Source organism: Episyrphus balteatus, chromosome 2 (genome assembly GCF_945859705.1).
Source record: "Episyrphus balteatus chromosome 2, idEpiBalt1.1, whole genome shotgun sequence".
NCBI lineage: Eukaryota > Metazoa > Arthropoda > Insecta > Diptera > Syrphidae > Episyrphus > Episyrphus balteatus.
The window spans coordinates 76,380,764-76,396,019 of NC_079135.1; the positions used below are offsets into that span (position 1 = coordinate 76,380,764).

Sequence of the window (15,256 nt, forward strand, 5' to 3'; positions counted from 1 at the left end):
GGTTTCCGACAATACTTATAAAATAAAACTATTGAAGCATCATCAGTTGTTTCCATAATCTGCCTTACTATTGAGATATGAATTAAATTACATACATATATAATTATTTGCAAAGATATTAAATAAAATCACCGCCCCATGGGCATTCAATTTTTTATAACAATATCATAGATTTTGATTGAATGTTACAATTAACACAAAAATAACAAAAAAAAGAACCTTTATTACCTACTTTATTAAGATTAAGACATAAAAGTTAAATTGAAATTAAAATCGTGGCCAACAACTACGAAACTGTGTGTAAATTTCATAATTTTTTTTATATGTTACTAAACACAAACAAAATGTTAGCCTACCAATGCACATTTCATAAAAATTCATACATAGATATTTGTTGTAAATTTTTCACGTTTGAATTTTTCATCAATCAATTTTAGCTGGGTATTATTAGATAAAAACAAAAATTTTAATTTTTAGTTTTCCAATAAAAAAAAATAATGTAATATGTGATACAAAAGGAAAATATAAATAAAAATGAAAGGACAAAAGGAATATTAAATTATGAAGGTATATTTTTTAATAGGAAAATTTAAAACAGAGTTAAGAAAAAATGGCACATGATCTAAATTAGTGGAATAAAAATAATTGAAAAATGATTACATGCATTCACTCTCGTAAATTTCAAAACACAAAATTTTTCAAAAAAAATTTTAAATTAAAAAGTATTTACCGATCTAAAAAAATATGTACAGAATAATAATTAAAAACACGAAAAATCTCTTAAAACTCTCTTAGCTGCAAAATAAATATTAAATGTATAAATTACGCATCTTTTATTCAAGTTGATGTAGAATTTCATTAAGGATACATTTGCTTGACCATTGTGACATGTGTACAATTGCGCAAACATCCGATTAAAGTGATATTTGTTGAGTTCCATAACTACTTTTAAACGATTCAAAGTAAAAAAAAATCAGTTGTTAATTTTTGTTTAAACGTTTTTGATAAATTTAACGAAAAACTTACCTTTCTATGATTCTTACAATAACGGTATAACAATTATTTCTACTATACGGCTTTTAAAATTCCCATTTTTATTTGAAGAATAGTTATTATAGGTTCGGTTTATGATTCGAATAATAGAGAACTATTTTACACGACACACAGTGTTTCGCGTAGAAAAAGCTAGGTGGACAAAATTAATTTAAGGTAATTCTAGCATTAATAGGCTAGTTAAAATTAAGCTAAATAAAAAGGGTTTCCCCAAATTATAATTTTGTTTTCAAAAAAATTACTAAACTAGTTTTACATTTGAAATTCAGAGATATAAAAATTCAATTTAATATTATATTTTATGCTTTGAAAAACGAAATGAATGTAATTTTTATAACCGACAACACAAAATCAGCGTGGAAAAAAAAATTTTTCGCCAAGAAACAAATATTTTTTAGTTAAGGTAGTGACTTAACCCTTTGCTTCCTAGTGGTTTCAGCATGAAACCACCTATTAATTATTTTTTGTTTTTTATTGCAATCACCAAAATTTGAAAATTATTGCATGAGCTATTGCATTATGCGTAGTACGACAAACAAAAAAATTAATATCTGTATTAATGTTAATATTTATTTAAAAAAATGCAGGATTTGTGAGGGTTTTCACAATTTTTCAAGTAGCCTTAAGCTTAGAGCTATAACATTAAATAACGGTAACACTGAAAGAGAATGATTATAATGGTTCTTATATACTATATGAATATGTAAACAGTTTTTGATCAGAAAATTTGCTTTTATAATCTAAATACTAGTTTAATAAGACTTTGGTAAAACACATTGGTTTGTACGTGCATTTTTATCTTTTAGTTTTTTTTACTAAAAAATGGACTTTCGGCTCAAAACATTCCTTATACAATGTAATTACTAGTTCAATCATTTTTTTTTTTTTCGTTTTGGTGTGTTATTAGAAAATATCAAAACTTTTCCTCAAGATTTTTGTAATTTGTCGTGAACAAAAGGTTAAAGCAATCAAATAAATAAAAAAATCCATCGGGGGGAATAATCTCTTAATATTCACCAATTGCCATTCTGCTTTTCATCGGGGGGAATCCAAACTCACGTCGGTAATGTTGTTCGGTATTCCACTATTCACGTGAATGAACTTACTCCATACATTTGCAATCCGCATAAAAAATGTTGCCGATCTGTCACCTTTGGTTGTAAAAGTTAATTCACCATCGTTAAAATTAAGCAAAATGCCACTTTTTATAAATTTTTAAATATTTCTTAGCATATGTAATCGGTTGTTTTTATTTTTTCTATGCAAATAAACACACGTTCACGTGGACGTCAAATAGAGGGATGATAATGCAGTTTACCCGATGGATAGCAGAATGGCAAGGTAGAGTTAAAGTGAATCGAATGTGTGAATCGGATCTGAGATTCACGTGAATAGCCGAATATTGCTGTTAGTAAAACTTTAAAAGCTTCCAGTATGCACTAAGGCATAATCGGCCCTAGCGAGGTAATCCGTCGGAGCGGAAATTCTCCGATTTCATACGAAATATGCTTCGAGGTTTGTTTCCGACAGGTAAAAACTGTCCGATTCGGATAAAATCGGACAAATTCCGCTCCGACGGTTTACCTCGCTAGGGTTGAATATTGAATTGATACCTTCCTGTTTTAAATTCAAAAATAGATCACATGGCTCTGAACAGTATATGAATTAAATGGTTACCGTTATTTCAGCTTTTTGGGGTAGGTATTTTTTAAAAAGACTCGATGACTTATTAATGAAAAACTGAGAATGTCCACCTTGATGTTCTAGACGAAAAACTGTGCGACAGTCCCTAATCGAAAACCTTGTTAATTTTTTTTGTGGACTACATAAGGCCAAGATAAAAAAAAATCGGGATAATGTTGCCTCTCAATATCCCGGGCATAGCTATTTTTAATTAATTATTAAAAAATTAAATTTTTCGAAATTTTGTGTCTGAAAATTTATTTTTCAAAAACTATAAAGGACCCAAATTGAAGTAAATCACTTCATTGGTTTGGGTTGTAGCTTGAGAGACAGAATTGCGAGACCCACTGTTGTGGCATTCACAATCATCGTTTTCACTGTCTTCTCGAGTTTTCGAAAATGTTCTCGAAATCAGATCTAATGATGTAACGGCCGATTTCTTCACAGAGTCTCTCAAATCGGTATCAACTCATTTCTTCACTCAATACTAAGCCCTAGAACCGAGTACTAGCTAGCTCCTCAAAACAAAATCACCTAGTACCTGGTTATTATACCAATCGTTAGTACTCAAATCGAAACCCAGCGATTTCTCAAATCAAAGTTCATAAGTCAAAATTGCAAATAGTTTTGTCGAAAGATATACAAAATATCAAAACAGATATTTATCGATTCGATCGACTTTTATCGCTTCGACATTTGAAGGACACTCGCAATAAGGGCCACTATTAATTAAAATTCGTCGATAATTTTATTCTAGGTTATTTTTTATTTTTTTTTTTCATAAAATAAATTTTAAAAAATTAGAATAATTTCACAATTCAAATGAACAGGTTTGTTTATTTTATTTATTTATCAATGAAGTTCCAATTTTGAAAATGAAAAAAATAGACTTGGTCAATTTTATTTCATTATATAATATTATCGTGCCGTACATATTTCAAGTCTTTCATTATTTTCTGAATTTTTCCATTCCGTGCATTTCTCACATCCTGGCCGGTTATTCTAAGAAACCATTCTTGTTTCTCCAGTATATCGTTCAACTCCTTTCCGCAAATGTATAACTTAATAGGCTGATAGCATTCTATATCAGCTTTTGCTATATTCTCGGCTTGTGCCCCTTGTTCATCAAATTGTATTTCGTCTGTGATTAGAATAGCATCAACAGCAAACACTGTATGCAACATATAAAATAAGCCACAACAAAGAGCTGTTATACTTTGTTTTTTACTTATTGCAAAAAACGGATGGATAGATTCTTCATAATCGGATAAATACATCAAATGAAAATCTTTTTCCGCATGGTACATTGAAAATATCGATGAAAGGATAAAAAACAAAGAAGCAACTCCACTTACTATTGCTTCGATTAGCATCGATGGTCTTGAACCTAAGCTGATTCCTATATTTCCGAATATTGCAATTATTGTGAATCCGAAAAATGTCCCACAAAAATACATTTGATGAGGTAAGGGTTGACGGTCATCGAGGAATCCCTGAATGTGGAAAATCATACAGGTAGACCCAAGTAACGTTTCAATTAACTTGAAGAAAAACCACACTTCTTCCATGTTCTCTTCTTTTTTGCTATTGTTTGTCGTTAATGGAGATTTTCTATTACGAAACATCGAAAAAGAAAGTTCTTAATGACAAAAATAAGATTTTAAAATTTTTATTTTATGTTATTTTCTTAATTTATTACATGAGTGTTTTTAGTTGAAGATCTATAAAAAAAAACATAATAATACTCTTATACTGCTGGCTGACTAAAATGAATCAAAAGAGCAAAGTGTGATTTTTAACAAATATGTATATAAACACAAGACTTTTTCTTAAAATTTAAATTAAAAGAGAATCAAATCAATTGGGTGATGTATTTCTCTTTGGTGTTGAAGGTGGCAAATCCATAGTCTTGCATACCCATCCAGCAATATCGACTTCTTCCACTTCAGCTTTTCGAATCCATGCATGGTTCTTCAAAAAAAACGAAATGAAAACAAAATTATTTAAAATATTTAAGGGAATAAATAAATTTTTAAACATACCAAAAGTGTTTTGAGATCAGCTCTCTCATCTGGGTTTTTCTTAAGACAAATATCCACAAAATTTTTGAAATCTTCAGTAAAAATGTTATGCTCTAACTTGGGTGGAGGTTCATTAACTATGTAATCTAATAGTTCGAAAATTGCCATATTTTTGGGTTCGACTGTTGCCTGATTACCCTCCTCGGTATTTTCATCAAATATTGCTTTGAGGGTATTAGCATCAGGCGGAGGAATTGGATACATACCAATAGCCATTTCAACTAACGACAGACCAAGTGACCAGATGTCTGACTGAACGGAATAATGAGTGCCTTGCAACCGCTCTGGCTGTAAATAATTGTTAGAAAAAAAATGAATATGTTTAATATAAAGTTTTCAACTATTAATAATAGTTCATTTAAAGTTGATTAGAAGGTTACATATTTTTAGTTAAGTTAAAGTTTTCAAATAGTCTTCGCTTTTAACTTGTTAGATTAAAGATTCAAATCAGATTTTTTTCAATTCAAACCTCATAAGAACAATTAGTTTTTTTTTTATATAAAGCCATATCTTAAAAATGCAAAGCACCTTCAGTTTGTTTAAGATGGTGGACAAACTCCAAGTGACATATTTTTTTATTTTTTTAATTATGATTAAGGATATTATTAGTTAAAATTTCAGAGGCAAAAGCAGTGATGCGTTTGTGAATTCAGCCCATATTGCAATGAGATTTGAGTTTTCCCTTAAATGATTTTGAACCTTAACAAATTATTTACAAGCAGAATACCGCTGGTATGTGTCACACAGCTCACACATAAAAACGTAGTTAGAACTACAACGAAGTAAGAAATAACTATATTAGAAATATGTATAAATCTTGCTCTTGAAGCTTTAAGTGTAAGGTAAGTGTTGGAAATTGTTTAACGTGTGCATTTTGTTTATGTAGGATGTGGGGCCCTATTTTGTAAAACGATTATCGTTTAAAATCCTTCGTTCTCATTAAAATCCGATTACGTATTACGATAGACGTTTTATTTCAAATATAGGTACTCGGAAATCTTTACGACTGCCATTTGTCTATCGTTGTGCTTTCGTTTTCATTTAGTTGTCATAATATTATTACGTCTGCTAGTAGAATGCATGTGAGTCTCAAAAAAATATTTCATTCGGTTTAGTTTGGCCAAACGACTTTTTCGTTTTACATAATCAATCTTTTCGTGACTATCGTTTACGTCAATATCGATTACTTGTCGCTCGTTTCGTAGTATGTAATAGACCCACAGTATGCGAAGAATAGAGAGATCAAATGGTGGCTTCAAGGTCGCCACAGTAACGTTTCTTGAGGGTTCTTTAAATAGTCGTATTATTTTATCTTTGAAAAAATTCTAAAACGTCACGAAACGGACAAAACATTTTTCATTTGGCTCAACCCCAATAAATATTTAACAATTATTAACTGCATTGCCCAACACACAAAAATGTTCCAGACCATTTTTTATCATTTCTTAATAAATGGAGGGTTCTTTTTCCGAAAATAACATTATTTTTTTTAACAGCTTTAGTTTTTAAATCATACATGAAAAGGTATAAAAAATTCATACAATTTTTTTTTTTTTTTGTTAATTTTTTTTTTGTATTTTTATATTATTTTTATTACTTATTGAACCGAAACACATTGCATTCGAAACATTTTTTTTTTTCAGAAAAACTTTGAAAACGCTTGTGATAAGAAAAACTAAAAAAAATAGTATATATAGCCCAAAAATGTGAAAAATTAAAATATATCTAAAAAATTAGGGCTCCTACAAATAAATGAATGTGATTTTTAGGCTTACTGACCCAAAATGCATTGGGCCATATTAATAGACACTGTCTAACTCGCTTCTAAGAAAGACTGGAGTTTATTCTATTCAAATAACATTGGAAAAAACCCAGTCTAAGATAAACTGGGGTCTAAAAATGACTATGCATTTTTTTTTTTAATTTGAATAAAGGCTCAAAATAAGGAAAACTTAAAAATTAGGATGAACAATCCCGCAAATATGAAAAATTAAATATTTTACAAACTAGAGGTGCTATAAAGAAACCAATATGATTTTTGGGCTAACTGCACCCAAATCCATAAAGTTGGATATAAATCTTTCTGGAAAATTTTAAAAAGTTAAAAATTGTTGGCCAGTGTTATGAGAGAAACAAAGTTTGATACAAAAAATTATTATGTTTGGTAGGATAGACTATGAATGTAGGTAGGTAGAGTTAAATCAATATTAAGCTAGGAAAAGTGTCAAGGATTTCTATATATTTTTTATTTCTATAACTCACCGACATATAACTACGCGTTCCAACAAAAGAGTTCGCCATCGAATCAATCAACTGACCAGAAACTCCAAAATCACAGATCTTTATTTCGCCGCTGCTGTTAACTAAAATATTACTTGGTTTTACATCTCTGTGCATAATTGCATGCTTGTCGCGTAAATAGCTCAATCCTTTTAGCACAGCTAAAGTTATCTTTCCCAATATTGACTCTGGTATTCGACCAGCACGTTTTAATATGAGATCAAGTGATCCGCCATCCATGTATTCCATGCAAATACTTATTTCTCCATCGCTATAGAAAGCTCCATAAAAACCAACAATGTGTGGGAAGTTGCATTCATGCAATACTTTCAATTCTCTGATGATTTGCTTTTTAATAGCCGGTTTCACTTCCAAATGAATCAATTTGCGGGCCATTATAAGTTGAGTTGGAATGTGTCTGACTTTCATTACAACACCTCCGTTTCCGGATCCTAATTCACCCAGTTTTTCTAAATCCTCATCGCTTAACTCGCCAATTTTCTCCTTTTGGCTGAGGAATACTTTGATGCGCTTTCGTGCGGTATCATCCATTTCGAGCTCCTCGAGCGTCTCGGTTAGAGCTTCAATGCTAGTCTTTGGTTTCCCCAGCAAACTATGTTTTCTTTAATATTAGTTTATGTGAATTCACGAAGGAAATAAAACCAAAAAACAAAAGAACAAACAAAACGCCCAGAGGCGAAAATAAAAATTAAACAAAAATCAAAATAACTAAAGAAAAAGAAAAAATTTAATTATTAAAAAATGTGAAATATTTACTCGGTGCCAGATGGAGTTTTGAAAGGAGGCGTTGGAACCACTTGCTGGGCTGTCGAGTCGACAGATCCTGGTGGCAAGGTAAGGTTCAACTTGTTTTTCGACATCCTTCAGTCTGGGTATATATCCTAGATGTAATGAGTATAAAACGGGCACTTATTTATGTATGAATCACAGAACATTCAAGTTAACTGATGCAATTTAACTACTGCATTTAATCTAATTGACCAATTTCTAATGTATTTCTTATTTAAGTAATTTATTTAAGAACAATTAGAAATAGAACTCTGAAATTTATTTTTTTTGGAGCTGCCCTGCCCGTAAAAACTTTTTCGAGTGACTCGAAATTTTATGGTCCTGTCAAATAATTAGGTCTGTTTGTTTTAAAAATCAATATTAGAAACTAAGGAGTTGTTCACATTTGTTTAACTGGATTTCGACGAAAAAACCCGCAAATTCGCAAATTATCCATCATATCAAACCACCCAACTAACAGTTTTGATTCAGAAGCTTTACGGAAGCAAAATTGTTAGTCGGGCGTATAGACAAAAAAATTAAATTTGACATTTGAAGTGACCAAATTTACGAAATTAGTTCATTTGGGCTGTAGTGAAAACAGGCTAGGTAATACAATTTTTTAGTCAGTACCCATTTAACATTTCAGCTTTGGTAAAAGTATTAGAGAAGCTTCATTTGGGCATGCAACGTTAACGTATGATCGTAATCGTGTGCTGTAATGCGAGCCCTGTTTTCACTATAGCCCAAATGAGATAATTTTGCAAATTAGGTCAGTCAAATTTCAAATTACCTACATTTTTTTCTATAAAATTTGATTAGTTAAATTGAGTAATTATCTTATTTTGGGTGTAGTGAAATTACGATATAAGCCATAACTACAATGACCTAAAATGTGAAAAAGTGAGAAATTTACAAAAGTAAAAAATTTTTATTTCATTTTCTAGCGCTATATGTTTTTGGAAAAAAATACAAAAATTGTTTTTTAAGGTATAACTACATTGGCTCAAAAAGTGAAAAAGTACAAAAGTGAAAATTTTCAAATGCATTTTTGTGTAGTTTTTCGGGCTGGAAAATAAAAACTAATGATGCAGAAAGCTTATTTTTTGGTCTAAAAAACAATTTGTATACTCTTTTTCACAAAACAATTGCGCTAGCCAGAAAAAAAATATTTTCACTTTTGTACTTTTTCAAAAAGTGGTGTATGTAGTTAAGCCTTTAAACCGAAAAATAACCTTTCTGCATCATTGTTTTTAATTTTGTTTTCGTAAAAACTGTCAGAAAATGAGTTTTAAAATTTTCACTTTTTGACTTTTTGCAAAAAGTGGCCGTTGTAGTTATGCCTTTATACCTATAAGCTTTCTGCAACATGAAATGACCACACGGAAAAGGTTTGCGGTAGTGATTTGGGTGGGTAAAGTTTCTCACTTGAATCCTATTTTTTTAAATCCAATACTTCAATATGTCACTAACTGCAATTTTTCTTCAAAAATTCAATTGTGAAAAAATTATTTTAAAATTAATGATTTAGTGGCAAGCTCAAAATAATAACAAATTTTCAATAAATTTTTCAATATGAACATAATGAAACGAACAGCTGTTTTGTCAAACAAACGTAAAAAAAAAATGAGAAAAATAAACTAGGGGTATTCACGATTCGATGCAAATGGTCTTGTATCGTTGTAAAAGTGCAAAAGTGTAACATTTTCTTAAAATAAAACAACCAAATATACAGACTAAAATTTTTTTACACTTTTACACTTTTGCTATACCCCAACCCTATTCCAAAAATAAAATATAATGGTGCAAAATTTGTCTATTGTAGTTGTAGTAGTAGAAAACAAAATTTTGCATTTTTACACCTTTTTGTTACACCGGATCGTGAATACCCCTATTATGAAATGAATTGAAAAATTTTTCATCTCAGAAATATTCAAAATAAAAAGAGAGCGAAGCGGAGATTTTTTGTCTCTTTTAAAAAATCTCTGAGCCATTGACCTATTATATATGGACTGCTAGTTGATTCTCGTTTCCATACAAAATTTTTGAAAATGTGGTTCAATGATTACTAGCGCCTGTGGAAGAAAGTGGTAAATAGAACTCAGTTAGCGTAGCGACATCTACCGTCAGATTGCTTGAACTAACATTTTTGTGCATAGAAACTATGGCCATCTACATTTTTTTGCTACAAAAATCAATAGCATCTGTCTTTTTTGAAGTCTACTTTTTGACGTATTGGAAGAACGAAGAATTCTTTCAGTAAAAAAAAGTATTTTATTAAAATATTTTTTGTGCAAAGATAAATGTCGGGGAAAATAATTGAACCATGTTAGAAAAAGGTTTTTATTTAATTTATTATTATTCGAAAGTTATTAAAAATTAGAATTAAATCGTTCAGTTCCCAAAAAAAATTAAATTTTCTTTTTTCAATAATTTCCTTTTTGTTTTTTTTTTTTTTTTTTTCAGATGCAAATTTATCACATATGGAATCGTGTTGGAAGGAAGGAGGGCCAAATGCATCAACAACACCATCCGCAACAGCATTATCACACCAGCATCAACAACAACGTAAAATAATTAATATTTTCTGCAGCCTACAAAACAATTTATAAAGCTTTCTTTTTCAGTAGGTACCTAATATCTTTGCAATTTTATGCTTACGCTGAGGACTGCTCCAAGACAATTATCTAGATGAAAACATCCAAAAGCCGTGTTTCATTTTCAGGACTCCTGATGAGGATTAAAATAAAGCTATCCATCTAATCATCGACGAAAAAGAAATTGTATTTGACGACTCATGAATTCCGGGTGCACTGAGCGTACTTTCGAGAGGACTGACAAAAGAGTAGATCTCTCAACGAATATAATTTATATCCTGTTTCTACACATTCACAAAGTTTCATCCTATGATTGTGCAGTATAAGGTGAGTATGGAATGCATTTCTTATTCCCCCAAACCTTACTTCATATTCCTATTGTTACTTTATTGCAGATTGGTTATGTATTGTTAGCATGGATGTCATTGAATTGGAACTACGGCGCTACGCAATTATGCGTAAAGGATTTTCATCTTCGAAATTATCCCAACACTAAGCTCAGTAAAGAGAAACAACCTAAAGAGGTAAGTAAGATATTCATCATAATAACAATTGTATCATATTTTCTTTTTAGATAGAACCCCCACGCGTATCCCCGAATTAAAACTACGCCCAAAACCTGGTAATTGGAATAGCTTTCATGGTTCCATGTCGTCAATCACTCATCATCCCTTATAAAGAGTATAATTTTAGGTATCAGAAACACCTATCTTCAAGATCTACACGACCCGAAGCCAAAACCAACAGCAATATGAAGCATTAGCTTCAAACGATCCAAAAGTAAAAAAAGAAGAATATGAATGATTGAATAAACAATTGAAAATATTCGTCAAGAAACAAGAACCACTCTTCAGAGTTGCCTTCTATCTTCTGCTCAATATGGCTGAGAATGTTGAACTTTAAGAGAAGATACATCGTAAAAATATAGTCAATATGCTTGCCAAGCTAGTGACGATGACAAAGTTCCTTAAGAAACTTTAAATATTTGGTGATAATAAAGCTAACATGAACGACCTAAACATTGTCGCCAAAGCTGATGCAGCAGTGGCTGATGAAGCAATGGCAATGCTGACCCAATACAAGATAACCTTAAGTTAGTTTTCAGTTTATCCCTTGATGGATCATTACGTCGGAAAATGTATCAAGCTGCATTACTACCAATGTTGGTGATGTTTTTATAAAGAAAAGCATCATGGTATTGCTTTGAAAATCTTGTTTCACATAACTTTGGATGGTAAGGTGAGGAGGAGGGATTCTTTTATTTTCCATTGTCTTGACTCATTTACACAACTTAATTTTAGGTAAAATCAATGTTAACCAAACAGAATATGTGCGAATGGCAACTGATGCTATATAATTCTCAATATAAATACCAAAGTTGACCTCGTTGCGCTATGCATTCCTTTGCTAAACAAATAACGTTATGTACAAATAATGGTCGCTGGCAATGGCCTACACAATCTAATGAATCAAGCCTTTAAATATCAGGATGCTGTTCTAATAAAACGTATTCAAAATCTATCACCGCATAAAAATCTTCAACACATTATGTTTATCGATTATGTGAAATTTGGCCCGCATCAAATCACAGTGAATAAGAAACCGAAATTTCTTCACGTATCCGAAATCACAAAGGCTGGCAGGTATAATACCAAGTAGTCTTGTGTTATCATTTGTTAACTACATATTTTTAACCTTCATACTTTCATTGCAGAGTCAATCACGAGTTGGTGACTACTGTGTTTGTGAAAGATGTGGTGAGTGCGGAGCAATGTTGGATGAATACAAATTTAATTCCATGGCAGTACGCGAGTACTACAAAATTTTTTTTGGATCATCGTCTGCAGCAGGTTACTCTTGATAGCAATGCCAGGAGGACATCATTGGAATTCGGAGCGACCCAGAGTGCCCTAGAGCTCACAACAAACCTTATGTAATTGACTGCATCCAGAAGAATTTCTCTGAAAATACTGGAGCCCAAACACCTAAAACGATTTGGTGTCTGTTTAAATACAATAAACCAAGTAATGCGATCAAGTATGATGCGCAAAATGTATGAAACTGAATATTATGTACATATTTTATAAACCACTTTTGTAATGAACAAAAAGTATTGTTTAAAAATGTTGATAAAGTATGAACTTAGTTGTTAAATAAGTATAATAATACTCTGTTCCTACTTATTTTTTCAATAACTAACAACCACAGATTGAGTGATTATAAAAATTCTTGAATTAAATTGTTCGAAGTTTAATTTCTGTCTCTTTTACTTCACATCGGTGCATTTTTTTATGATGAATATTTTAGTATCATATAAGATTATTATGATTTGTATAGTTCTGAAGCTTCTCCAAAGATCATGATCATCTAGCACGGATTTTTCTCTCTTTATCAGAAAAAGCTTTAGATTATTTGTGCCCATGATTATGATAGTGGTCTAAGTCACTTTTTACATTTTTTAAAGAAAAACGTACATAATAATTTTCCTATAATGATTTAGTTATATTTCTTTTATGAAATCACTAGAGGAGCAATAAAGAAGTTTATTTACTGTAATTTTGCTTTTAAATAAACCCTACCCCTTAAATAATAATTATTTTAAGGCTAGATTTGAGGCCATTTTTAGGAGTGACTTAGTCCACTTTCATAATTAAGGGTACATTTATATGATCACGAAAATTTCAAAACCAACAACCTCAACGACTTATCGTGGAACAACTTACTACAAAACCAGTACATTTGCGATTACTTTTTCAGAAGCAATATTTTTTTTTATTTAAAAACTAATTTCCGATTTTTTCGAAACAACTTTTTTTTATTTTCATTGTATTTGATGAAAAATATTTATCGATTGCAGTAATAATCACACAATTTCCCAAATATGTATTCCATTTTTTTATTCTTGCAATCTTGGTTGCCTTGTTCGATTTTAACAATTGCCACTTTGGAGTCTTCATCTTCTTCGCAAGTTAGCAAGGATGGTGGTGCAAGTCCATCCAAGCCGAGTAACAAAGGAGCAGCTCCAGCAGCGGGATCAACTGCATTCAGAGTTGTGGTAAAAGTTGATGTCGGTGGGTCGTTCATCGGTCGACGGTTAACACGCTTATAATAACCGTGTTGTTTAATCATATGTGTTTCTTCTCTTTAAGCAGTGGGAAGTGTGTGTTGCAGTGGGTGCACTGGAAGTTCTTTTTGGGAGGCACTTTTTGCGATCACTTCTTTGTTCTTTCGCTTTGATGTTGATGGAAGTGTGTCAATGACTGCTGACGGTTCTTCCGTTGCTCGCAAGGGGAAACTTAAACAAAACAAACATAGATTAAACATTAAATATTAAATTTTGAATTATATGTAACAAGGACTACTTTTTGTTTCAACAGATGAACTTAAATCCTGAGGGCGAAAGTAATGATCTTGACTCCAGCTCTTGTGATTTGATATGGATTCGGGAAGGGTACCGCAAATTCATTGTAAAGCTAAGGAGATAAATAATTAAAAAGGGAAACCAAGAATTTAATACACAAATTATTATCTCACCGGTTGACTCCATGAGTTCTCCCCAACACAATTGCTTTCTTGTTCTGAGATCTCACCGTTTGCTAGCATCTTTTCATCTGTTCTGATGTCTTCTCTGGAGAGCTTGAAAAGTCTTCAATTCAGGTCTGGTTTGGGGGGTTCAAACTTTTTCGTGATCGCATTTTCCTATTGAAGAGCTTCACAAGTGAGTTACCTTTTAACGCTATCTACCCTTCATTCTTAAAATAAAAAAAACATTTGTTATTCAAATCCAAATCATTTTGTTAAAGAATTCCTACCTGAAATCTTTCTTTAGCGAGCGCAGTCTCAGCTATGTTGGCAAATCGATTCCTTCTTTGAGCTGTAACGTTTTAAGACATCTTCTTGTCGGCGATGCTCTAGCTCTGCTTCTTTAGGTTCCAAGGTCCCATTTCATGTAGGGATTCCAAATGAATGTCAAGGAATTGTGTTGGTTTTGTTTTTGGGTCGGGGACGCCTGAAAAAAAAGTATTTGTTTAATGAACTTTAAGATGCGATCTAATGAAGAAAAATTAATATTATTAAGGTTTAGAAAATTTGAAATAAAACTATGTAAAGAATATATTAGTATAATGTATTTTTAATTTGTTGTTACCTTTTTATTCTTGGGAAACACAAAACTCCTTGAACAATTTTTGTAAATAATTAAATTGTTTTTTTTTTTTTGTGACAATCAAAAGTCACAAAACCTAGATGTCAAAATACTATTTCCCGCTGCCCTACCAAGGGGCGCCACCATAGCTTGAACCTGGTCCTGGCAGTCCATATATAATAGGTCAATGCTCTGAGCCCTCTCTCTATGGGACTTACCCAATAATTGCCAGCCACCATAAAATAAATAGGGGTATTCACGATCCGATGCAACTGGTCTAGTATCATTGCAAAAGTGCAAAAGTGTAAAATCTTGCAACACTACAACAACAAAATATATGGATTGAAATTTTACAATGGTCTTGCACTTTTGCTATACCCTAACCCTATTGCAAAATAAAAATACAATGGTGTAAAATTTTTTTGACAGATGCCAGCTCGCCGTCGCGTGTCGCCCATGATGAACAGTTTATCTTTTTTATTCCTATTCTGTTTTATTTTGTTTCTTTTGATGTAATTTGTGAAAATAAATTAACCCGAACACAACAAAGAATGAAATTATAAAAAAATTGAAAAAAAGAAGATGCATCGGTGGAAAGACAACTCCGTAAAAAAAAGAAGTGAAGCTGA

The 15,256-nt window shown here is 31.5% G+C and overlaps 2 protein-coding genes and 2 long non-coding RNA genes across 7 annotated transcripts; 1 reads left to right on the forward strand and 3 right to left on the reverse strand.

The window, feature by feature from the left end:
• Positions 1-3,553: 3,553 nt before the first annotated feature.
• LOC129910412 (uncharacterized) lies at positions 3,554-4,361 on the reverse strand. Its single transcript, XM_055987791.1, has one exon. The coding sequence runs from the start codon at positions 4,359-4,361 to the stop codon at positions 3,645-3,647; it is 717 nt and encodes a 238-aa protein (XP_055843766.1). The 3' UTR covers positions 3,554-3,644.
• Positions 4,235-8,216, reverse strand: LOC129910407 (dual specificity mitogen-activated protein kinase kinase dSOR1). 2 transcript variants are annotated; one of them, XM_055987786.1, is made up of 5 exons: positions 7,875-8,216; positions 7,080-7,719; positions 4,779-5,105; positions 4,436-4,707; positions 4,235-4,347 (listed from the first exon to the last, which is right to left on the reverse strand). In XM_055987786.1, exons 1-4 carry the CDS (start codon positions 7,976-7,978, stop codon positions 4,594-4,596), a joined length of 1,185 nt encoding a protein of 394 aa, XP_055843761.1. In that variant the 5' UTR covers positions 7,979-8,216; the 3' UTR covers positions 4,235-4,347; positions 4,436-4,593. The 2 variants fall into 2 exon arrangements, with proteins under 2 accessions (XP_055843761.1, XP_055843762.1); XM_055987787.1 differs by having other exon boundaries at positions 4,260-4,375; positions 7,080-7,710; positions 7,875-8,210.
• A 1,875-nt stretch (positions 8,217-10,091) lies between these two features.
• On the forward strand, positions 10,092-12,723 carry LOC129910420 (uncharacterized). Of its 3 annotated transcripts, none has more exons than XR_008771499.1 (7): positions 10,092-10,225; positions 10,353-10,454; positions 10,514-10,810; positions 10,879-11,007; positions 11,058-11,722; positions 11,785-12,126; positions 12,198-12,723. It is a non-coding gene; the product is annotated as an uncharacterized LOC129910420 (long non-coding RNA). The 3 variants fall into 3 exon arrangements; XR_008771501.1 differs by having other exon boundaries at positions 10,517-10,810; XR_008771500.1 differs by having other exon boundaries at positions 10,116-10,214.
• Positions 12,724-13,647: 924 nt separating this feature from the next.
• On the reverse strand, positions 13,648-14,764 carry LOC129910421 (uncharacterized). Its single transcript, XR_008771502.1, has 5 exons — positions 14,631-14,764; positions 14,296-14,492; positions 14,018-14,235; positions 13,846-13,956; positions 13,648-13,778 (listed from the first exon to the last, which is right to left on the reverse strand). It is a non-coding gene; the product is annotated as an uncharacterized LOC129910421 (long non-coding RNA).
• Positions 14,765-15,256: the final 492 nt, after the last annotated feature.